Below are 24,757 nucleotides of genomic sequence, written 5' to 3'. Positions count from 1 at the left end.
GCACAGCAGCAGTGGGACTTCCAGATGTCAGGTTTCTCTTCATTTCCCAGTTTCCATGGCGGTCAGTTATCCATATTAATGAGACAGGGCCTTTTTCTGTGGGCTTTTTGTATGAAGAGCCCCGTGGTGCAGAGTGGTAAGCTGCAGTACTGCAGTCCAAGCTCTGCTCACGACCTGAGTTCGATCCCGGAGGAAGTTGGTTTCAGGTAGCCAGCTCAAGGTTAGCTCAGCCTTCCATCCTTCCAAGGTCGGTAAAATGAGTATCCAGCTTGCTGGGGGGAAAGGGAAGATGACTGGGGAAGGCACTGGCAAACCACCCCGTAAACAAAGTCTGCCTAGTAAACGTCGGGATGTGATGTCACCCCATGGGTCAGGAATGACCCGATGCTTGCACAGGGGACCGTTACCTTTGTAGCCCAGTGTTTTTCATACTGATATCCCAGTATATCAATATGCCAATTACCATTTAAAACACCCCTGAAAAGTCCAAACCTTTAGATCAATATGTCAATTACCATAACAACAACAACAACAACAAAACCTTCAAACCCCCCCCCCCTCCATTGTGAAGGAATGGCCGTCATGAGGTCTAGGGAAGGGGAAATGGCTGTTATGTTTGTGGGATGAGAAAACCCAGACTTTCTTACCCACACAGCAGTCATTTCAAGATCTTTATTGAGATCGTTCCCAAAACACTGCAGCATAGCAGGCTTGGGAAAGACCACAAAAAAAAAAAAAAAAAAAAAAAGGAAAACCCAGGTTGTGCATTTATTTGTTGCTCCAACCTTTGATCTATGGTGGGGTTGCCCAAATTCTCTTTGGGTAGCCTCTTAGGGAACCCACACTAGAGAGATGAGAATAAGCAAATTAGTTGCAGTTCGGCTGTTAAAACTTTAAGAAACCCTAATTTCACTTGGTATCTGTTGTCTTTGGGCTGTTGGGGCCAGTAGTTCAGTAATAAGTGGTAAATTGATTATTTGGGGTTGGTTACTGATCAATATGAAAAAAAAAAACCCTCAGCTGAGTCTTGTCTAATCAGATGTTTGCTTCATCATTTCCTATCATTACTTGTAGCCCAAAGAGGTCAATTGCTATTTAAGATGGGCTTTTTACTTCCTTTCTCACAATAACTTTTGTTTGTTTATTGGTTCTCGTAGGTTATCCGGGCTGTGTAACCGTGGTCTTGGTATTTTCTTTCCTGACGTTTCGCCAGCAACTGTGGCCGGCATCTTCAGAGGAGTAACACTGAAGGACAGTGTCTCTCAGTGTCAAGTGTGTAGGAAGAGAGTGACTCTGAAGATGCCGGCCACAGCTGCTGGCCAAACGTCAGGAAAGAAAATACCAAGACCACAGTTACACAGCCCGGATAACCTACGAGAACCAATGAACTCTGACTGTGAAAGCCTTCGACAATATTTTGTTTGTTTGTTTGCTAAACATTTATATCTCACCTTTCCTAGTGGTTCAAGGTGGCTTTCGGCACTTTGGTTCATAGCACAACTGGTCTATCAAATGCCTGGATGTAATAAAGGGAATGTGCAGCTGTATAATGTATAAGGGTCTCTTTTCTTTCAAAACATTCCCACTCAAAAGAACTCCACAGATGTAGGCTGCCACAAGACCATTTATTTGGTTTTGGATAGAATGAACCTTGCTTCTGATCTTTGTCCAGTGATTTCCTTGGGGGGCGGGGGGGTGTGTGTCACAGAATTTCCAGGCCAGCCATGAAATTACATTCTTGGGGAATCTCCAAAACCTTGACTAACTAGGGTGAGCTGCCTCCAAACTACTGTGAGCTTAGCTATCTCAGGGACTGCTGTGCTCCCCAAAGTCTGGGTAGCTTCTTCCATCATGTTCTTTTAAGGCTTTCTGGGGAATGCACAGCTTTTTAGCTGAGGCTGCAGAGCTTCCTCAAGCTTGTCCTTTTAGGACTCTCATTGGGGCCGTAGAGCTCTTTAGCTGAGATCGTGCAGTGTTTCCAAGAAAATTCGTTTAGAGTTTTCCTGAGAGCTTCATGCCTTCAAGGCTGGGATGCTCTCAAAAAACCTTGAAATCACCATTCATGGTGGCTCCTTTTTCTAGTAGTTCTACATTGCCAAGGGATCAGGTTTCAGTGAGAAAACCACCATCGAGGAATATTCAGCTCAGTCTGTCACAGAAAGATCTTTCCCACAATTCCACAAACACCTTAAGGTTTCTGAGATATTTTCTTTAGGACACACAGGAAAAATTTTCACAGGGATGTTTGGGAAAGGATGCAAGGAGTCCTTACCTAGTGTCTGCCCAGCGAGCACTCTTCCATTTTCCCCCAGGACAGCAGCTCGTGCGTGCCTCTCATTTGAGTACTGTACAAATGCATAGCCTTTGTGAACAGAGCAGCCCACCACCCTGCCATACTTGGAGAAGATGGTCTCTACATCTGACTTCTTGACCACTGCCGTGTTGAGGTTTCCAATGAAGACTCTGGAGTTGATGGACTTGGGGTCATTCTTGTTTGTGATGTTACTTGTCTGCACTTTCAGGGACATCTTGACACCTGAAAATCAAAATACAGGGAGGGTCATAACACATGAACACATGAAGCTGCCTTATATTGAATCAGACCCTTGGTCCATTGAAGTCAGTATTGTCTACTCAGACCAGCAGTGGCTCTCCAGGGTCTCAGGCAGAGGTCTTTCACATCACCTACTTGCCTATTCCTTTTAACTGGATAAGCCAGGGATGCCAAGCAGATGCTCTACCACTGAGCCACAGCCCCTCCCCTACAGCAACAGTCTGATGGGGGCCATAAATGGTGGAACAGGGGAAAGATCACCTCAACTCAGCAGACAATTCAGCGGGTTGGGGATTAGTGAAAATAAAGATGATATACTGAATTTATTTATTTATAAGATTTATACCCCACCTTTCTGCCCTCATTAGGGCTACCAAGGCAGCTAACAGACTAAAAACATGCAGAATAAAATCATATCTTAAAAAACATTAGAACCAACAAAAATCATTAAAATAAGTAAAACCAAAGCTAAAATACACATACAAACCCATAAAAATAACAATTAATAAACTCCATTTGCTAGATAAATTTTATGCAGAAATAAATCACAAAACATTAAAAAAAAAAAAAACAGTCTTGTGCCATCTTAAAAACTCACACAGTTATTGTGGCAAAAACCTTGCCGGGGCTCTGAAAAGACCCAGCTCTAACTTGAGGTTTATAGCATTAGAACTCTGGAGAGTGTTTGGTTAGAAAAGAGGTCCAATAAGTGTCACAGAGATTTAACCACCTCTTTCCTCTGTTTCCTTTCTGCAGACTCAGAGGAAATGGTGTTAAATAGGTTGAAACCCAGAGAGTTTACTCTTTAACTTTAAATCCGCTGATGAAGCAGGAGACTGGCCATGCAACACACTGATTGAAATTGGCTTAGACTGGAGTAACTCTGCATAGGATTGCACTGTAAGCACCTCTGGCCTCTCTTGCTCATTGCCAGTTTGAGCTTTCTTACCTGCTGTGCACAATACTTAGATTCCTCCACATTACAGAAACTGGAAGAGGTGAGTGGATGAAAATGGGCAGATGACATTTTCTTGGTTTCCAAGTTGCTTGGCAGAACAGGAATTTTTCAGTAGTCCCCCCCTAAATTCCCTGCTCATGGAGGCTAGTTTGTTCCCTGCCTTTGGGCGTTCTGGAAGTTAGTCAACATGACTGTGTTCCAAACAGCATTTCATGACTTTAACTCTTGACTCTTTATCTCTTTGTTTTTAATGTGGTTGCAGTTTCAGTATCAATGCTAGTTGTATGGGTTTTTTATTGCTCTTTTAGTTGTTGGCTTTTGTTTTGGCTGCTGTTTTTATGAATAGTATAATGTTTGTTTTAGCTGCTACAGGCTTTCTGCTTTTATTAGTTAGTTTTTGTTCTTAACCCTTTTTAGTGTCAAAAGCTACTCTGAAAGTTATTTTAATAACATAAACACATGAACACATGAAGCTGCCTTCTACTGAATCAGACCCTTGGTCCATCAAAGTCAGTATTGTCTACTCAGACCAGCAGCGGCTCTCCAGGGTCTCAGGCTGAGGTCTTTCACATCACCTACTTGCCTAGTCCCTTTAACTGGAGATGCTGGGGATTGAACCTGGGACCTTCTACATGCCAAGCAGGTGCTCTACCACTGAGCTACAGCCCCTCCCCAAAGGCAAGGTTTAATCTTTTTAAATAAAAAAAAGAGAGGTCAGGTAATGAGAAAGTCTTCAAATTGCAGCCTAGCTATGCAAGAAACAATCTACTCTCCCTCCTCCCCAATATGCACGGATCCAGCATTTCAGAAGGAAACAAATAAAGCTCTTAATAAGGAGCAGTGACATCACAGGAATGATGAGGTACAGCCTGTACTGGTACTACATTTAAAAGGTGTGCTCCATTTTAACACCCCAGACAAGAACCAATGCTGCCACAACTGTAATGCGGATTGCCTCTCCAGATCCCTGCCTTGTGAGATACTCCACGTGGAAGGCTGGAATAGGGAGATGAGCCTTCTGTTTAGCTAGACTGAATGCTAACCCCTCTATGGTTATGCAGGGCAGAATTTTGAATATACCATATCCAGACCGGACCTGTTCTTGCTCTTCTGGCTCTATCGATTCACTAGCTCATGCCCTTTTGGAATGCCGCTTTTACAAGGGACTTCGATCACATTATATCTCCCCACTTTCAACATACAAATCTAATGCCTCTGTGTCTGACATAATGCCTTTTCTACTAAGAGACAGGGATCCCAAGGCTACATTGTCAGTGGCAAGATTCGTTTGACCTTATATCCCTCAAACACTAGATATATGTTGCTCAAGATCAATGGATCAAGGAGCTTCTAAGGGATAAAAGGAAAGGAAAGGAATAGGGAGATGACGTGCAATGGAGGGCATCCATTCTCTTCCAAATGCGTCTTGCCCTTGATTTTACCGCTCAAACTCCTTGTAGTATATCACTGCTGCATGTCAGGGAGATGAGGAAGATGGTGTTTAATACCTTCCTGTCTCTAGTTAAGCACTTCCCTTCCCTTAGGGTTGTCAACCTCCAGGTGGCACCTGGAGATCTCCCACTATTACAATTGATCGCCAGACAACCATGATCAGTCCCCCGGGAGAACATGGCTGCTTTGAATGGTGGACTCTGGCATTATGCCCTGTTGAGGTCCCTTCCCTCCCCAGATCCCACCCTCCACAGGTTCCACCCCCAGAATCTCAGGTATTTCCCAACCCGGAGCAGGTAACCCTACATTCCTTCCCCTCCTAGCCTTCTTCTAGATTCCATGGACCAGAGTCAGCCCACAGATTATATTTGTCCATTTAGTGAATTTTATCTCATTCTTCCTTCCAAGATTCCTTCTTTAGCATTTGGAGACAGGTGAGATTATCAGAAGGTGCCCGGTCCACACAGCGGCTGTGTGGGGATCTGAACCTGAGTCTCCCAGATCCTAGTCCAACACGTTAACCACTGTACCACACAAGCCCACCTATCACATATTCATGTACACATCAACCTTTTTTATACTCGTCCGTACTTCCAAAGCATTTACAGTATTCACTGAAAGATTCTGCTGTCAAGGCAGGCTTGTCTCCCTGCCACTTCGATTGCACATGGCCACCATGAGGAGGACTTAAACCATTTTCAGTATGCGGAGTGCCATGAAATACCATTGGGCATCTAAGATTCACCTTTCCTACTGCTCTCATGCCATATGAATTATTAATGCTACCAGATCAATCTGAACAGATTTGTACTTTTCATCCTCAATCCAAACAAAGCACAGAGCATGACTTTCAACTTCCATTTCTTCTCCCACAATGCAGTGCTGACACAACCAGCATCAGTGGGCTTAGGTCTCAAAATGAGACTTGTGAAGCAACACTTGGTTAATTATTCCTCCCCAAGTTTCTGATTATTCTGGGCTAATTATTCTGATTATTCTGGGCCGGCGTGGTGTAGTGGTTGAGAAGGGTGGCTTGGAGCGGTGGACTCTGATCAAGAGAACTGGGTTTGATTCCCCACTCCTCCACATGAGCAGCAGAGGCTAATCTGGTCAACTGGATTTGTTTCCCCACTCTTACACATGAAGCCAGCTGGGTGACCCTGGGCTAGTCACAGCTCTCTTAGAACTCTCTCAGTCCCACCTACCTCACAGGGTGTGTGCTGTGGGGAGGGGAAGGGAAGGCGATTGTAAGCCGGTTTGATTCTTCCTTAAGTGGTAGAGAAAGTCAATGTATAAAAACCAACTCTTCTTCTTTTTCTTCTAAATGCTTTCTTATCACATTCTAGCTAGTGATTCTAGCTGTATCTGAAGATGTGAGCTGTGGCTCACGAAAGCTTATACCCTGCCAGAAATTTTGTTAGTGTTTAAGATGCTGCTGGACTCCTGCTCTTTTCTACTGCTAGTGACAGACTAACACAGCTACCCATCGCGATCTATTAAGGTGTATATATGTAATGCAGGTGGCCAGGGAGTATCCTGGGAGGGCAGCCCTTACAAGTGTAAAGGGTCTCTGGTCTGAGGCCATAAAAGGAGTGACGATAAGCACTGCTACAAGCAGGAGAAAATAGATACTATTGATAGTTTGATTTGCACAAGGAGGAGGAGGATGTTATTTTGTACAAGATTTCAGGACAGGGTTGGATGATGTGAGCATAGGAATGAGATGGGAATGAGATGTAAAATTTCTCATGTCTGCAGACCCAGCTTAAAAAAAACCCCTTTTATTTCACTTCTTCCTTATGCTAATCAAACCTGTGAGTATTTTTGTGCCATTTTCTTTTTCCTTGCTTGAAATTCACCAGTTTACATGAATGCATCTTCCAACATGAAGTGTGCGTCAATTGTAAAATAAATAAGGAACACTAGCAAAATGAAAACTGGCAATAACAAAATGCATCAGAAAATTAAATAGTAAAACAATTAAAACAAATAATTAAAACAAGAATATAAAAAAAATGCATCAGAAAATGGCATAGTTGTATATCTGTGGCAAGTTAAAGGTATTTTGTTGTCCTAACCATGGTTCATCTATCATCTTCTTGGTCCTGCTGCTGCAGCATTTGATCAGGTCTTGATCCCATATTATATCTTACAAGAAAGGCCCACCTAATATTGATCTAAAAACTCCCCAACAAGGGATGGATAGTCATAATTCCCTCAGGTATTTTCCTCCCTTATGCCAATAGTTATTATTATTATTATTATTTTGGTATTTACTAGGAGAAAACTCCTCACTTTATTCAACAAACAGAAGTGATTTCATTAGCAGTTACAAAATGTCAGTGTTAAGTGGTAGTTTCATTCTGGTTACCAGATCACATATGTATAAAGCCATTCTTGTTTTAACAGACTTTTCTGTTCTTTGCCATCCCAGGACTAACTTTTTTTTTTTTTTTTTAAACTTTTATTTGTATATATATAGGGTACAGAAGGGAAAAGGGAAAAAAGAAGGGATATGGGAAATTCGTCCGCAATAAACATTAATTAAAAAAAAATACATCTTATCGTTCTATTAGGTTTCATGGACATTAGAAAAATCTTAATGGATTAAATAAACATTTACTAATTAAGTTTTCTACCTTAAACATTTCAATTAATTTAGCAATAAAAAAAACTTTACCGAAATTTTGTCTCTATAAGTTTGTATCAATATAACTATAAAACGGTTGCCATTTCTCATTAAATTGTTCTATTGATTCATTGGTGTTGGAATTCATCATGAAAGTCATTCTGGCCATGTTAGCAAACTCGAGTAGTTTGTCTTTCCAGTCTCCTATTTCTGGTAAAAACATTTGCTTCCAAGTTCTTGCCAGTACAATTCTTGCTGCTGTTGTGGCATATTTGAAAAAGTCTCCAAGATTTAAGGACAAATCAGATGGTAACATGCTTAATAAAAAATATTTTGGGTCCAGCTTTAAATTATTTTTTGTTATCTTCTGAAATTCATGTAGGATATTCTTCCAATATAATTGCACCTTTGGGCATGTCCACCAGACATGAAAATAGGAACCATCTGTTTGTCGATATTTCCAACAAGATCCCTTTTTCTCTTTTGGGTTGGCCATTTGGGAAATCATGTTGGGCGTCGTATACCATCGATAGAAAGTCTTGTACCAGTTCTCTTTAACATCTTGACTTACGGTATATTTTAATTCTGAAGAGCAGAGTTTTTCCCAAGTGTCCATTGGTATCATTTCTCCGAAATTTTGCATCCATTTTATCATATTTGTTTTAACTTGCTCGTCTTCTGTATCATATTTCAAAAGTAATTTATAAATTTGTCCTAATAAATGATCATCTTTTTTGGTCACCAATGATTCAAATTCTGTCAATTCTCGAAATGAGCCAGATTGTAGACAGTCTGTTCTTAGATGGGAGCGCAATTGAAGGTACGTCAACCAACTGAGTTTTTCAGACTTGTCTTATAGTGTTGGTAGACTTTTAATCTCTCCTGTTGAGTCCATCATGTCACCATATACTAATAACAAATCGTTCTTCAATGTAATGTCATCCAAATAAGCTTCAATCGGAGACATTATTGATGGTGGAGAGGGGCTGATTCTTTTTTTTATATTTTTTCCATACTTGAAGAATTGCCAGCTTAACATCACAATCTTCAGAGGTTTTACTCGGATGCAGGGGATTCCATAAAGCTTTGTGAAAACCCTGTTGGAGATCTGCTCTTTCTAGTTTTAGATTGCTGTTCAAGGGATGTTTAATCCATTCTGCAACCCAGGTCAGACATGCCGCATGGTAATATAGTTTGAAATTTGGTAATGCCAACCCACTTCTCTTCTTCTCATCCTGTAGCACTTTGAATCTAATTCTTGGTTTTTTACCATTCCATACAAAGCGGTTGATTTGTTTCTGCCAGTTATCTAATATCTTATTGGGAATACTGATTAGTAGAAATTGAAATAGAAAGTTTAGTCTTGGGAGGACGTTCATTTTTACAGTCGATATTCTTCCTAGCCAGGAAATGTTCACCTTTGTCCATCGACTCAAATCTTTTTCTGTTGCTCCCCATATTTTAATGTAATTCTTTTTAAAAAGAGTCTTATTTTTTGATGATATGTTAATACCCAAATATTTGACAGAATCTGTTATTTGACATCCTGTGAGTTCTCTAATATGCACATCTTCAACTTTAGTGGTGTTGAATGGCGTTATTTTCGTCTTTGTTTTATTCAATTTATAACCAGAATATTTAGCAAGTTCTGAAATGTGATGTTGTATATAAGAAAGATTGTCCATTGGGTTTTGACAATTGGGTTTTGACAAAATAACATGACATCGTCTGCCTAGCTTCTGATTTTATGTTCTTCATTTTTAATTTTAAGTCCCTTAATTGTGAAATTGTTCCTAATATAGTTCGCTAAGACTTCCATGGATAAGTCGAATAGAAGAGGTGACAATGGGCAACCTTGCCTGGTACCCGTTGTAATATTGAAGTCTGACGTTAGAGAACCATTGATTAAAAGTCTTGCTTTTTGGGCCGTGTATATTGTATTAAATATTTTAAGAAACGTATCTCCACAGCCCATTTGCTCTAACGTCTTTGATATGAAATGCAAAGAAACATTGTCGAATGCTTTTTCTGCATCAAGAAAGAGGAGCACCAGCTCCGTAAAGCTCCCCCCCGCACCTTTTCCGGGGGTCCGACTGCCAGCAAAAACGCCACAAAGGCATCTGGTGATGAAGAAAGCAACAGGGGTGAGTTCACCAAGAACATGGCGGGCTTCCGTCTAAACTTTCCTCCCCCCGCACTTCTATCTGCTGAAAACTTTTTAAAATCCTAACCGAACTGAAACCAAATTCTTGCAAAATTAAGAAAATAAGGCAAACTTACTAAATAAGCATCTGGGACTGCGGGGCTGCATGTGAGCGAAGAGTTAATACTGGAGGAATACGAAGGTGGGGGAAGCTTTACTGTGCCGTCCCGAGGTTTAATGGCTGAAACGGATTTGGGTGCCTGAGCGAGTGGCTACCGCATCGCCTCCAGGATCTCTGGGCGTTCGCTCCGGACCGCCGCCTCGCCCAGGAACGGGTGAGCGGGTGTACCTGGAGCGATCTGTAGGAGCAGATTGCAGTGGTGAGCAGCAAGTGGTTGGAGACGGCAGCGGCGATTGGAGATGGTGGCGGCGGCTGTACGTTTTAAAAACCCAAGCAGGCACCAAACCTGAAAACCTCTCCGGGGCTTGTGAATAAACTTATTTTGTTCCATTTTTCTCCCCCCACCGACGTTTGGATTTACTCCGCGCCCCTTGCATATATCATCAGTGGTTTTTTTTCTTCCTTTCCTCTTTTTCGTTATTTTCTCCCTTTTTTGGATCTTTCTGAAGCAACGGAAAGACTTTCTTCAAAATGGAGCCGAGTTACTGAAACTTATCTTGTTCTTCTTCAAATCAAGAGACAGAAATAGACGCTTTGCTGCCATCTAGAGGCCTTTTGGATATTGCTCCTATATTTATTTTGTGTGTGTGTGTGTGTGTGTGTGTGTGTATATATATATATAATAAACATTTCCCCCACTAGTATATTGAACTACTGAATTACATTTTATTAACTAGAAATTAATTGGAAATTTGTGGATTTGACTGACATAATCAGCTGAACTGATTTATTTAATGAACTACTAACATATAAATCATTGTAAAAAATTATAATATCAACTATTCTTAAAGGTATTGAGGATAACAATTAATTTTAGCTACTGATTTTTCCACTTACTATATATACTGGTAACTTTTAGGCATCAATTGATTATATGAATGATTTTTTTTCTTATTCCACTTAGATAACTGTTTTTACTGTCAGTGTTATTTGTATTTCTTCATATATCAGTATTAGACATTCTATTTTTTGTTGGGGGGCAGGGAAGAGGAGTAAAGCTTGGAGATTTTAGACAACTTGACTTTTATTTCTGTGCACAATCTATAATGAGGAAAAGATTTTCCAGCTTTGCTCATCAATCGTCCCAGAAAATAAGAGGAAAGCAACGTAAAAAACCGACTTTAAACAACTCTATGCAAAAGACGATTTACAAGTTCTGGGATTACAAACATACTTATCACAAGCTAAACTTTCTACGCTGAGAGAAGATGAACAAGAAAGCCTTAACCAAAAGATAACCACCCAGGAATGTTGATGTCATAAGTAGTTTGAAATCTGACAAAGCTCCGGGCCCAGATGGAATAACTCCGAAATTCTATAAGCTATATGAACAGCAACTTACACCCGTTTTGTTATCCTTGTTCAATGATGTAATGGAAAATGGACAGATTCCAGATTCTTGGAAAGAGGCTCATATTTCTTTGCTCCCGAAGGAAGGTACTGATCTTCATCTCCCTGAGGCATATAGACCAATTTCTTTGCTGGATGTGGACTACAAATTATTTGTTTCTAAATTAACTAAGAGACTTCAAAGATGTATCACCAAATTAGTACATCCAGACCAAACAGGGTTTATTCCCAAGAATAAAAGACAACGTGAGACTGGTTCTTAGTGCAATCAAGTATACTAAATCAAAATCCCTTAAAACGCCAATAGTTATTGTTCTTGGCCAACATTTCACTTGAGTGTGCGTGTTTTTTAGTTCTATGTATCGGTTTGGCCTTCAGTGTTTATTTCAAACTTTCCTCAGCCTGTGTAAAGAAGCACAGTTTCTGATAAAGAGACAATTCCACACACACTCTAGTAAGGCATGGATGTTCATCTGTTTCCTGCTTTGAGTGGATACTGAATTAATTCCTTTCACAGCAGGCCTGCATCGGGTGCCATATTCTAGTTATACAGTCTCCATCTGGACAATGAGTTATCACTGAATTTCAGACTCCGATATGTTTTCATTCTGTCTTGTCATCCCTATTCTCATGACAAGATGAAATAGAAGTGTGGAAGGGAGTGAGTTATTTCTCACTCCAGGAGTTCCAGTTCTCATCAAGCTTTGACCTGATTGATTGCAAAAACCTCCCGGTCACTTGTTAAAACCCTAGTGAATGTGTTGGTTTCCATTCTAACCCCAATGAATTATAGTTTGCACTAACAAAAACATTAGCCTGCTTCTCTCCAAGACAGGAGCCGCGGTACTCTCAGCTACATTCATAATAACAGGGGAAAACTTATATTGCATTGTTAGCTAATAGGTTGGACATGCTGAGGTTTATAAAATTATGCATGGCATGGGGAAAGTGGATAGACAGAACTTTTTCTCCCTGTCTTATAAAGCTAGAGCTCATGGGAACACAATGAAAATTCAGGATTGACATAATGAAGTGCTTCACTCAAAGAATTATTGCCTTGAGGAATTCACTGCTTTAGGATGTTCTGATGGCCACTATTGCAGGTGGTTTTAAAAGGGGACTGGTGAAGTTCATGCAGAGCAGTCCATCCGTGGCTATCACTAAATGGATTCTCCATTATCAGACACAGTAACTCTCCAAGTACCAGTGCCGAGAGCAACAACAGATGGAGGCTTTGGCTTCTGTGACCTTCTTGAAGGCTTTCTGGTGGTATCTGGTTGGCCACAATGTAAAACTAGATAGACCACTGGTCTGATGCAGTGTGGCTACTTGTATGTTGAAGAGTTTATGAAGTTGGCTACAAGGCCATATCCTTCAATGATTATTGTTCCAACCTATTTCAACCTGAAAAATCCAGTGGTAAGTATCTCAGAACAGAGTTGCCTATGCTAGTGGATGGAGTGAGAAACTTCATTGTACATCCTTTCTCCAAGGAGTGGAGGGACTAAGTACAGGTTTTGTAGACTTGTGCATGGGAGTTTGTTTAATTTGTTTTGTTTTACTTAATAATTCCCAAAGCAACTGTTTTGTTGGTGAGTTGCTTCATATGGCTTTGTTTCATTGCTTTTTTTGTTATTGTTTTGTTTTCATAATTTTATTTTATTATTTTCCATTGGTTTCGATGAAAGACGCCCTCCCCTTTCTCTTGTCTGTGTCCTCATAGTTTTCCATCCAAACTGGACAAAACTCAGAGGGACTGTAATAACTCTCCTAGAGCACCCACACTGCCAAATGTCAGACAGGTAGAATAAAGCCCCTCCAAAGCAATGAAAGGCCTCTATATTTAACATTAAAGTCTATGGGAGAATTGATAGGAAAGATTCCAAACAATAAAACAGACACCACTGCAGCTACTTAACTTGAAGAAGAGTAGCACAAGGAAGAGGTAGACTGACATAGCAAGGGTATTTGATGGCACAAGGCAATGGGGCAGACAGGCAGAGCAGGAGGACCTTGATGTGGGGACTAAGGTTTAGAGAGCAGCAGGCAAGCAGGGGAGTGTAGACTGCAAGGGAAAATTTGGCACAGCAGGGCAGGCATTAGAAGGAGAGAGGAAAGCAAAGTTCTACCTCATATCCTTCTGTACTGGAGTACCTCACACATTTATGTAATTCTAGTGGCTACCGCTTGCAAGAAATCCCATAGCTCATCTCCTCCTCCCCTTAAGTAACACTGTGCCCCGCTCCCTTATTAGGAAAATGTTAGAAGTCATGTAAAAGTGAAACCAATAGAGACAGAGATTGCAATAATGAAAGAAACCAGAACAAAACAAAATTAAATCATGTTTTTTTTTTAAATAGGATGTTTGGATAGGGAATTTATTTCAGTTTCATATTAATTACAGTAATTACAAAGCATCCCACTTTCATAACTGTTGTAATAATGAAAGAAACACACAAGTCTAATGTTTTGCATGTAGAAGACCCAAAGATCAATCATAAGCATCTCCAGTGAGAGGATCCTATGTAGCAGGAGTTGGGGAGGGTAAATGATCTCTCAACCTTTTTTTTAAAGTAAATGTGCTCTCTCTCTCTCTCTCTCTCTCTTTCTGGGCTGCAAACTTGAGCAGGGAAGCAGCACAGGCAGAGCAGGTGTTTAACCCTTCTGCCCTGCACCTCTTCCCTCATCCATTATCCCAAGTTGCTATATGTGCCATTGGTGAAAAATACAGTATAAAACAGGCAGTTGTGAATGTCCTGCATTGTGCAGTGCATTGATGACCCTGGAGGTCCCTTCCAGCTCTATGATTCTATGATTCACCCCCTTGTGGAGCATATAGCAGCTGGGAAGGTATTTATATTGGAAAATGTGTTTATTCAGCCAAGTTATTGCCTAGCTTTCAACACAGAGGGCTGGATCCCATGGATCCAATCTTAGTAGACTGTCAGCAATGCTGATTCTGTAAACTTGGGCAGATCATGAGAGGGAGGGCAGGAAGGGTTGCATCAGAGTTTAACTGTTGAGGCCCTTTCTTACATGCCCAGGGTAATGCTGATTGCCAGTCTGGGGTCAGGAAACAATTTCCCTCCAGGCCAGATTGGCCAGGGATCCTGAAGAGTTATTTTTTGTCATCTTCTGGGCATGGAATAGGAGTCACTGGGGGTATGGGGGGGAGGTCATTGTGAGTTTCCTGCATTGTGCAGGTGGTTGGAGTAGATGACCCTGGTGGCCCCTTCCAACTTTATGATTCTGTGAAACGTTCTCTGGAATTAACAGAATAGATTTCCCCCTGCCTTCCCTTTCCTTCAGCAGCCTGCTAGTTGTCCCAAATTTCTCCTCTAAGGCCGGGGGAGGGGAGACTTTCATGAATAAAATCAACAACAGCATGAGTGGCTGTAGTAAGAAGGAGGAATTTGGGTGAAATCATCTCCTTCAAAATGGCAGAACTTTGCTTCACATCCCCCCTCCATTTAATAAAGGCCTAATGTGTGGAAATGGGCAGCTGAAGCTTTTCATGGCATGGAGGTAAATAACATTTCATTAAGCCTGTGTTAAAGGGAAATAAATTTTTTTTACCCCTCCAGGCAGTTGGCAACCCTACTTATATGCTTTCCAAATCTCTCTGTGTGTGTTGATCAGGGGGTTACTAGCCTAGAGATATCTGGAAAGCAAAAGCTGACCTGTAACAGGCCTATCTGTGTTGTAAACAACTTAGAAATGCTACATCCCTTTACATGGTGCTCATGCCCTGCAGCGCTGGTTTCTAGTAAGCTCCCTGTGAGGCTGTAATACTTAAATGAGCCTCTTCTGTACATTTGGTACAGAGTTCAGCACCTAGCAAAGAGGGCAGTGGATTTCTTCTTTCACAGCAGGGGCCGCTGTTATATTGGGAACATGCAGCCGGACCGTCATATGCTGGCTGAGCAGTTGAGAATTTGGTTTCATTCTTTATATCTCATTCGGCCCATTAAATCTCCCACCGTACCTGGGAGAAGGCAGCCATGGCTCCTCCCTCCCACCTAGGCTTGCCAGGTCCCTCTTCACCACCGGTGCGAGGTTTTTGGGGCGAAGCCTGAGGAGGGCAGGGTTTGGGGAGGGGAGGGACTCCAATGCCATAGAGTCCAATTGCCAAAGTGGCCATTTTCTCCAGGGGAACTGATCTCTATCGGCTGGAGATCAGTTGTAATAGCAGGAGATCTCCAGCTAGCACCTGGAGGTTGGCAACCCTACTCCCACCTGTTCCCTTCTTGGCCCTGTCATCTACCTGCTGCCTCACCTTCTGTAGCATTGTTCTCTAGACCTGCTGGCAACCCTATTTGGGTCTGGGTCTGTGTTTGAGGAAGGAAGCCTCAGCAAGTTTACTTGGAAGCAAACCCCATTGAATTTGATAGGACTTCCTTCCAGATAAGTGTGCATAGTTGGTCTGATCAGTGGCTGGATGGGAGCTTTCCTGGGGATCACCCCCCTCCATTATGCATTAGTTGCACGGTGAAAGAAAGGGGGTTATAAATAGGGTTGCTGTTTGTGCACTGCTAGTTTTCTGTTTAGACTTGGTAGTCTTTAAAGTACAGTTGGACTTGAATCTTGTTCTACTGCAGACCAACACAGCTACCCACCTCAAACTATCAAACATGAGTTGCTTACTCCCCAAGAAAGTAAAATCAGAATACAATAATGGGTTTAAAGTATGGGCGGAAGGGTACTGGGAGGGTATTAGGAATCATTTTTTTATAGTAAGAGTTGTTCAGCATTGGAATCGGCTGCCAAGGGGGGTAGTCGCTAGCAGTCTTCAAGCAGTGGCTGGATGAACACTTGTCAGGGATGCTCTAGGTTGATCCTGCATTGAGCAGGGGCTTGGACCAAATGGCCTGTACGGACCCTTCCACTTTATGATTCTATGATTCTACAGTAGGTTTGTTTTCTCTAATTAACATTAGCAGAACCACTCTATGTGACTCTAAGAACTTGCTTGAAGGTGGCATGCTATCAAAATAAATTGCCAATTCCAATCATAGACTCATAAGAGTTGGAAGGGAACACCAGGGTAATCTAGTCCAACCCCCTGCACAATGCAGAAAATTCACAACTACCTCCCCCTCCCCCCCAGTGACCCCTACTCCATGCCCAGAAGATGCCCAAGATGCCCTCCCTCTCATCATCTGCCTAACAAATCTTGCTAAACAAACAATATGCAGCAGAAAAATCACTGCAATCAAGTGACTGGAACCATCTTTTCCTATAGAGTCAATGTGATGGATAAGGGGTTAATTTGCAGCTAGAGCTGACAGACCAAGAGTGGGTGCAGCCAGAGAGCTGACACTCTGAGCTCTGAGAGACAAAAGCATTGGAAGCTTGGGACCCAGCCTGGATAGAAGGCTGTGAAAATAGTCGAAGCTTGAGACCAGCCTGAGAGAAGGCTGTGATAGATTGGAAGCTTGGTAGCGAGACTGAGCGGAAGCCAGACTGTACTCTGTGAACCTGAGGGGTTCTGTTAAAGCCAAAGCTACTGAAACACACAACCTGTGGTAGTGACAGGAGTGAGAATTGGGTTAGAGAGGGACCATTCTCAGGTAACAAAGGGGAATTAGTCTCTGAGGTAGAGTTATTCTGGTAGCAGGGAGGTGTGGAGGATTACAGCCACTGGTGCGGGGTAATCAGAGAGGACTGGAAGAGGGATTTTGGATATTTCCCCAAACTTCTGTGAGTTCTCTGAGGAGGGAAAGGAACTCAGACTTCCTTCGCTCCTGTGAGCTAGGCTGGGGACAGAGTCTGAATCTGAATAACAGTTCTGAGGGACAGAACTAAGTGTGAAATTAAGAACTGAAGGAACTTGAGTGAAGAAAACATCTAAGCTATCTCTAAAGTAATCTTATGTAGATAAACCTGACTTTGAGTTTTCCCTCCAATTTCTGCCTTTCCTTTGAAAATCAATCTCTGTTAGTTCTGTTCAATAAACTTCCCTGTTTTGTCTGTTTAAGTTAAAAAGCCTCTTGTGTCTGAGGTAAATACTGGTGTGGGAATTGTTACGATATGGACTGTTTATATCCCGGACTGGTCATGGCAACCCCAGTCCGTGCACGCCCCCGCCTCTCCAGAGCAAGCGGCAAGCCTAAAAGTGCTTGGAAAGGAGCGCTCTGTCATCCTGCAAGCCAGCAGCCAAGGAGCGGAGGCCAGGTCAAACCTCCCGTGAACCAGAGGGAGTTCACTGTTCGCAGTGCCCCCGTTCCAGTGGAAGCCATATTGCAGGGAGCTGACAGCATGCAATCACCGGCATCGCTTCCCTCCCCACCCCAGAGCTGATTGGACTTAATCAGCTAAGCATTAAGAGACGTTAAAACAAACAATTAAACACCATTCCTCCGGCTATGCAAAGGAATGTCTTCCCGGACATCGCGATGTGCAGCCTGTGTATGAGCAGCAAAGCCCATCAATGAGAGATTCCTGATTCCCTCGGTGTTGCGCAAACCAATGGAGACAGTATAGTCTACCAAATTATCACACCTCCCCACCCCGGCAGCCGGTCGTTAATACTTTTGTCACCTTTTGTTTAGCTTGGGAACCGCGAGGGTAATCTCATCACCCTCCCCCTCGGAAAATAGTATAATTGAGGTCCCCGAGATCCATAGGGTACCCTTAGGTCTTCCCTTGGCTTCCTTGCCATTACTCTGCTAGTTGGACTTTGCGTAGCCCACTCTCACCCTCCCTGGGAACCCCCACCACTCTGCCCTTTTTATCCCAGTATTTTAGTCCAAGGAACTTGGGACATCTCCTCTTCAGTACAGGTACCGTATCTCTCGCCATCACCTCCACATTGGCAACTGTCACTCTTCTCCTCCCTTTTGCTCTTAGAATCTGTATGTACGTTGTGCATATGAATTTTGTATGCTTGTGAATATAAATTAATTGACTAAGTAAAAACCTTTAAACTATATGTTTATGATATTGTCGAAGGCTTTCACGGTCAGAGTTCATCGGTTCTTCTAGGTTATCTGGGCTGTGTGACTGTGGTCTTGGTATTTTCTTTCCTGACGTTTCGCCAACAGCTGTGGCAGGCATCTTCAGAGGAGTAACACTGAAGGACAGTGGCTCTCAGTGTCAAGTGTGTAGGAACAGTAATATATAGACAGAAGGGGGTTGGGTTTGAGCTGAGTATTAAAGTATTAAAGGTAATGTGCTAATCATTGTTCTGTAAGTATCAAGATAATGTGCTAATGAGGGTGTGGTATGTTAATGTAGAACCATTGTATCCTGAAGTGATCTGTCAACATGTGGAATCCAAAGCTATGTTTAGCTTTGTTTAGCTAAACATAAACATATATGTTTATGTTTAGCATGAAGAGGAGAAGACTGAGAGGGGATATGATAACCATGTTCAAGTACTTGAAGGGCTGTCATATAGAGGAGGGTGCCGAGTTGTTTTCTGTTGCTCAAGATGGTTGGACCAGAACCAACAGGGTGAAATTAAATCAAAAGAGTTTCCGTCTAGACATTAGGAAGAATTTTCTAACAGAGCAGTTCCTCAGTGGAACAGGCTTCCTAGGGAGGTGGTAAGCTCTCCTTCCCTGGAGTATTTAAGAAGAGGTTAGATGGCCATCAGTCAGCAATGCTGATTCTGTGACCTTAGGCAGATGATGACAGGGAGGGCATCTTGGCCATCTTCTGGTCACTAGGGGTGTGGAGGGGGGAGGTAGTTGTGAATTTCCTGCATTGTGCAGGGGTTTGGACTTGATGGCCCTAGTGGTCCCTTCCAACTCTATGATTCTATATCCATTTGTGCCTTCGTCTTTCCCATTGAATCTTGGATTGGACTCCCGTAAAAGTTGGTTAAACGATCCCAGGTTATGCCCACTGCCGGTTATTGAATGCTAATTTCCGCATATTATTCATAACCGAGCAATTAGGCTGACTGGAGGAGAAGGAAAATAATCTCCTCACAAACATACTCAGGCCAACGCTTTTCTCTCAGCATATAAGGCCGGGCTGAGTGAGTGGGATATTGAAGTGGTTGAAAGGGTGTGTGTGCATCATAGTCAACCATTGATATCTATTTAGAAGGAAATAATCAATGAATTGGTACAATTAGCATATTAATGTACTGCAAATTAAATCTAGAGCTCTGATTAATAAGAACTTGCTACTGCTAGATTTGCCAACAATACGAATATGAGCAGGCATGAGGAACCTGCTATGAAGTCTGCTGTGTGGATGGAAATGGCATTGTGTCGCACTGTGCCCTCATTTCTTGGAAGAGGCACCCAATCAGGTATGTTTTTAATGTCAGTTATTAACACCCATTTGGCTAGACATTTCCGGGTGAAGGACATGGGAAAACGCTTTTTAAATTCGTGTGAGCATTTTACACTGCGTCGTTTTTAACTTCCCATCTGCTCAGATAATGCCATCTTATCCTTTCTCCTCTAGGCTATTCTCAAAAATTCAGGTATGTGGATTCCCATTTTTATCATTAAGCCTGAGAAGAGTGGATAGGAAAAAAAAAACCCATCTCTGAATAGCCTGTTAAACTAAAACGGACCAAGTCCTGCTTTATGTTCAGTGTAATGTCTCTAAAGAACTTAAATGGCAGTATCTCAAGTACTGGCTTAAGAAAGCCTTATTCTCCTATTTGTCTAAATACTTCCCAAATTCCAGTGTCTTTGAACACTGATATTTACAAAAGCTCTGACCCAGATGGCTCTTGCTGTAAACAATAAATTCACCACAGGTGGTAAGATAAGCTCTAAGTGTGTGGGACTGCACCACAGTGCATTGCAAGAAGCAATCGGTAGGGCTGCCACTGAATTTGTCTCAAAGCTGAATTCTTTCCAGACTGTGATCTGTGCAGGCAAGGAGGCTCGATGGCTGGCATTTCCACCGAATTCTGGTGCCCCAGGACAACCAGGCAAGCCTCAGTGTGGCATTCCTCTAGGGCTAGGTTCACTCATCTCCAGTTAATGCCTTTGACACAAAAATATCCCAAGCATGTAAATCAAGTTGGAAAATGACACCTGACCAACCGGCTTGTCTTTCACTGGCCCATCATGTAAAACCAGGTCTTGAAAAGTAACCATTACTATGGGAGATAAAAATGCAGACCATTTTATGCTCTTTCGGGCTTCACCCAGAAGCTATGACCTGCCTGATTCTACCCAACTTCTGAGCTGCTGGGTTTCATGCAATGTTGGGGCTGAGCTGACAACCCCTTCCAGGCTTCAACCTTAAGCCAGCAGGTTCTGAGTGTTTAAGTAAACATCTATGACCTGGATCCACTTCTGCTGGTCTTGCCTAGAGGCTATTATTATTCACAATCAGAAGCTGTTAGCACTACTGAACAACCTGTCAAAGATACTGCAGAAAAGATGGCTTCATATCTGATCTGCTGGAAGCAAAAGCCCTGGGTACTGTTGCCACTGGACTCAGCAAACACAAGTAAATAAAAGAAGGGCCAGGAGATGAAAGTGATAACGAGGAAACAAAAAGAGGAGAAAGAAGAAGAAGAAGAAGAGTTGGTTTTTATATGCCAACTTTCTCTACCACTTAAGGGAGAATCAAACCGGCTTACAGTCACCTTCCTCTCCCCTCCCCTCCCCACAACAGACACCCTGTGAGGTAGGTGGGGCTGAGAGAGATGTGACTAGCCTAAGGTCACCCAGTTGGCTTCATGTGTAGGAGTGGGGAAACCAACCTGGGTCACAAGATTAGTGTCTGCCGCTCATGTGGAGGAGGGGGGAATCAAACCCGGTTCTCCAGATTAGAGTCCACTGCTCCAAACCACTGCTCTTAACCACTACACCAAGTTGGGAAGCAGAAAGACACATGTAGTAAGTGCTGCCAAGCCCTACCACAGGCCTCCAGGGAAATATTCTGTCTAGACTCTTAACATACAAGCCTCCCCCAGTAGGGCTGCCAGCTCCAAGTTGGGAAATAACTGGATATTTTGGGGGTGGAGCCATGGTTTGGGGAGGGGAGAAACTTCACTGGGATATAATGCCATACAGTCCACCTTCCAAAGCTGCTGTTTACTCCAGGTGAACTGATCTCTGTCACTTGGAAATCAGTTGTAATCCCAGGAAATCCCAGGAGATTGGCAACTCTATTGCCCAGCATCTTGTAAAATAAATCATATGACTTTCATGGGACCCTAAGGTAACCAGGCCTCCCAGAATTATGTCTCCTTAGTTCCCTTCAGCTGGTAGCTCGGTAAGAAACAGAGGAAGAGGTTAAAACGAGGATTAAAGATGGAGCATGTGAAGAGGTATGGAAAGAAAAAAGAGGGTAACCTGGAAGGCAGAGACCTCTGGGGATGGAAACTTAGGAAAGTTGGGTAATTGAAAGATGAGGCTATAGACCTGGGTAGTATGGGAGAGAATAAAGATTGCTGAGAGGCGCAGAGAACAAAATACTATATATGTGTATCCCTCCAAGTGATTTGAGTAGTGCACCCCTGACTCTCATACCAATACAACATGGAATTGCTTTTCTGGTTTATTAGTTTATACTTGCTTTTCCCTCTCACGTCCTTGTACCTGCCTAGTCACCTTGCCTGGAAATATGATTATTGCACTTATTGTAGGATACTGTTGGCCTTAAAAGAATCCTAGAGTTAATGCAAGACAGCAGCAACACAAGCTTCTAAGCCAGCTCTCTCACACTCTTAGAAACCTTGGTGGAATTCTACTGTAAAATGCCACAACATTATAGACATTCCAGCTTTGTGATGGATGGCTGCTATTATGGTTGTGAAAACTGAGGAAACGGGCCTTTTCTCTTGGCTTGTATTTAGTCCAAGACCTTAAAAAATGCTTCTTTAAATTAACATTAATGTCATGAGGGCTAGCATGTACAAGCTGCTGAAAATACTCCACCAGTTATGGGGAGGATGGAGAGAAACTCTTTGGCATTGGAATGTAGACAGCAAAAAAGAAAATGTCTGAGTTTTTGCAGCTTGCACAGCTCCAACATTTGACTGGTTTGTGTGTGTGTGTGTGTGTGTGTGTGAGGGAGTAGGTTTGGGGCACTTTTGCAGATTAGCATTATCTGGGGGTTTGCCTCCTCCACATACTCAATTTGTGCCTTTGTAAATAAAAACATTTCAAAAATTCCCAGTAGCTTCCAGCACGCTCTGATCACAAGACATCGGCCCTGTAAAAATAGCCCCTGGAACTTCCTACCGCTTGGGAAGCAGGGAGTGTGGAAGAAAAACTAGATTCCGATGCCTTCTTCATAGCCATGTTAAATTTAATGGTATTTCCATGATAAGTGGACCTTTGATGGAGGTTTGAGGAAAACATCAGATCTGTCTCTGAGCATCCCATGTTAGAAATAGTATGCTAGGCTCAATAAATCCACGGCCCCCTTCAATGTTACCATCATTATAATAATATTTTATTTGCGGCATTAAGTCAAATAAAACACAAATAGTTACCATCATTAATTCATTTACACTGGTCTCAAACTATAAGAATTGCTCTAGAATCTGAAGCTAATGTTTTCTGCATCATGGTTTGAGGAGTTAGGGAATCAGAACAGTTAGGGAATCAGATGGGCTGGTAAATGTACAGTCTCTTTGAACTTTCATCAAGAAAATGCTTGGTTGTTTTTAGGACCAGGGCAATGATAACTCTGTAACCTTGCAGCAACAGGATGTCAATTTATGTAGTCTTAAAACTACAAAAAACTGATGCAGTGCAAAATGGGGGAAAATATGCATGCAGAAAAGCATCCTGTGTTTATAATTTAAATGAGAAATTTCTGATATAGGATTCTTGGGTGAAATCTTAGAAGGCAAATGTGTGTGTGTGCAAAGTGTCATCAAGTTGCTGCTGATGACCCCACGGGGTTTTCAAGGCGAGTGATTAAGCAGAGGTGGTTGCCAACACCTTCCTCTTCAAAGACTTCCTTGGTGGTCTCCCATCCAAGTACAGACCCTGCTTAGCTTCTGAGATGTGACTAGAGCAGGCTATACTATTTTATTCCATAACCCAAAAAGGCAAACAGACTGGAGAAAAAACGTAGATGGAATTCCTCCTGTGGTTTCCCAAATATCCTTGTTTTAAAGTGGTTTTTTTTTGGGGGGGGGGATCACATCTCAGGTATTACACAACTACCAAACAAGTTATCGTCCTTCCCTTTTCAGAACATTTCACAGAGTTATTGTGAAAATAAAACAGCAATCAATTCACACCAGTTAGGACTCCCTTCATTGTGACAAGTAAAAAATATATATTACACTAAGCAATTGTGTGTTAATATTTCATGCTTTGTATAACGGCATTGTAGCAATGAAAGTATTACACGTTGTATCTAGATTTAACTTCAACATCCTATCCGCCACACTGGCTTATTGTTCCTTTCATCTGGGAAACATATGCAAATAGCTTGGAATTGTGCAGCATGATCCCTTCTCTACCAAATAAGCTGCACACAATAATACGAAAGAAAATCTGTGTGAAAAAGAGCAGTGGATCCGTGCCATGTTAGTCTACTGCAGTCCAACCAAGAAAAAGTGTTGTGATCTCACAAGACTTTTTGTCATTTTAATGCTGACTGAGTGAATTGCATGCCAGCACCATCACAACCCAGGAGACAGTGGTACTGGTGTGGCATGTGAACTTTCCGTGTATTTGAGTTGCCCTTAATTATTGTCTTTTGTTTAATGTTACTAATGTATATTGTACAAACAGGGCCATGTGGAAGTAGCAACCTGTTCTGACCCTGGTCATCTAGGCAAGGCTAGCTGTACTCCAGCCCAGCCCAGGCCTGTCAGCTAGTGCTCTGCACTGCATGGGAGGCATCCGGCAGTGCCAGCAATCTGGTTAAGAACCACAGCTGGGTGTTAGGAAACTGTTCAGGCAACCTCATGCAGCAGGAGCATTATAAGGGGGTTCCACCAGTAACTTAGAGGCAACAACTGATTTTTTTTCGTACTCTGCTTGATTACCCTACTCTTCCTGGTCCACTAGTAGGGTCCTGATACTGACAAGGTTGCTTCTGAGTAAGACTGTGAAATGGGATGTCTTCTGTTGTCAGAGCTTCAAGTGAGGTTCATTGCTCTTTCTGTTCTTGACCTCCCAGAGGGATGTGTGTTTGAGGGAGAACATATAAATCTAGTCATGATTTCCCAGATTCTGCTAGTTCCCTGAGTAGGATTTCCTTACATGTAGTAGACTCAAGGCTTGTCTCTTGGTGCTCTGATTCCCTAAGATTCCTGTCTGTGGTGGAAATGGATGCCCCCCTTTATTATTAGCTTCCACCCCATTCTAGTTCTCAGTGTGGGTAACATTTGACACAACCACATGGTAGAGATACCCATGAAAAAGGACATAAGGGTTATACAGGTTGCCTAGTAGGTGGCCAACTGAAACTCAAACGCTGTAGCACAATGAGGGAAGGGTGGTAACTGCAAGATGTACAATGGGGTATATCTCACCCAACCAGACTGGTAAGCCTCAGAATCCTGCCTTGCAAGGGTGAAGGTTTGTTTTGAGACCTAA

General features: G+C 42.4%; 1 protein-coding gene across 1 annotated transcript in view; it reads right to left on the bottom strand.

The window, feature by feature from the left end:
• The window catches only part of RALY (RALY heterogeneous nuclear ribonucleoprotein), a 307,270-nt gene that overhangs the window by 45,434 nt on the left and 237,079 nt on the right, over positions 1-24,757 (bottom strand). The window contains exon 3 of the mRNA XM_056844432.1: positions 2,273-2,536. Coding sequence (XP_056700410.1) covers positions 2,273-2,528 — 256 coding nt within the window. The 5' untranslated portion in view covers positions 2,529-2,536. The remainder of the gene's footprint in view (positions 1-2,272; positions 2,537-24,757) is intronic.

The sequence above is a fragment of the Euleptes europaea genome, chromosome 2 (genome assembly GCF_029931775.1).
Source record: "Euleptes europaea isolate rEulEur1 chromosome 2, rEulEur1.hap1, whole genome shotgun sequence".
NCBI lineage: Eukaryota > Metazoa > Chordata > Lepidosauria > Squamata > Sphaerodactylidae > Euleptes > Euleptes europaea.
Note: the sequence above shows the minus strand (reverse complement) of the source record. Positions and strands in the feature narration are given on the sequence as shown.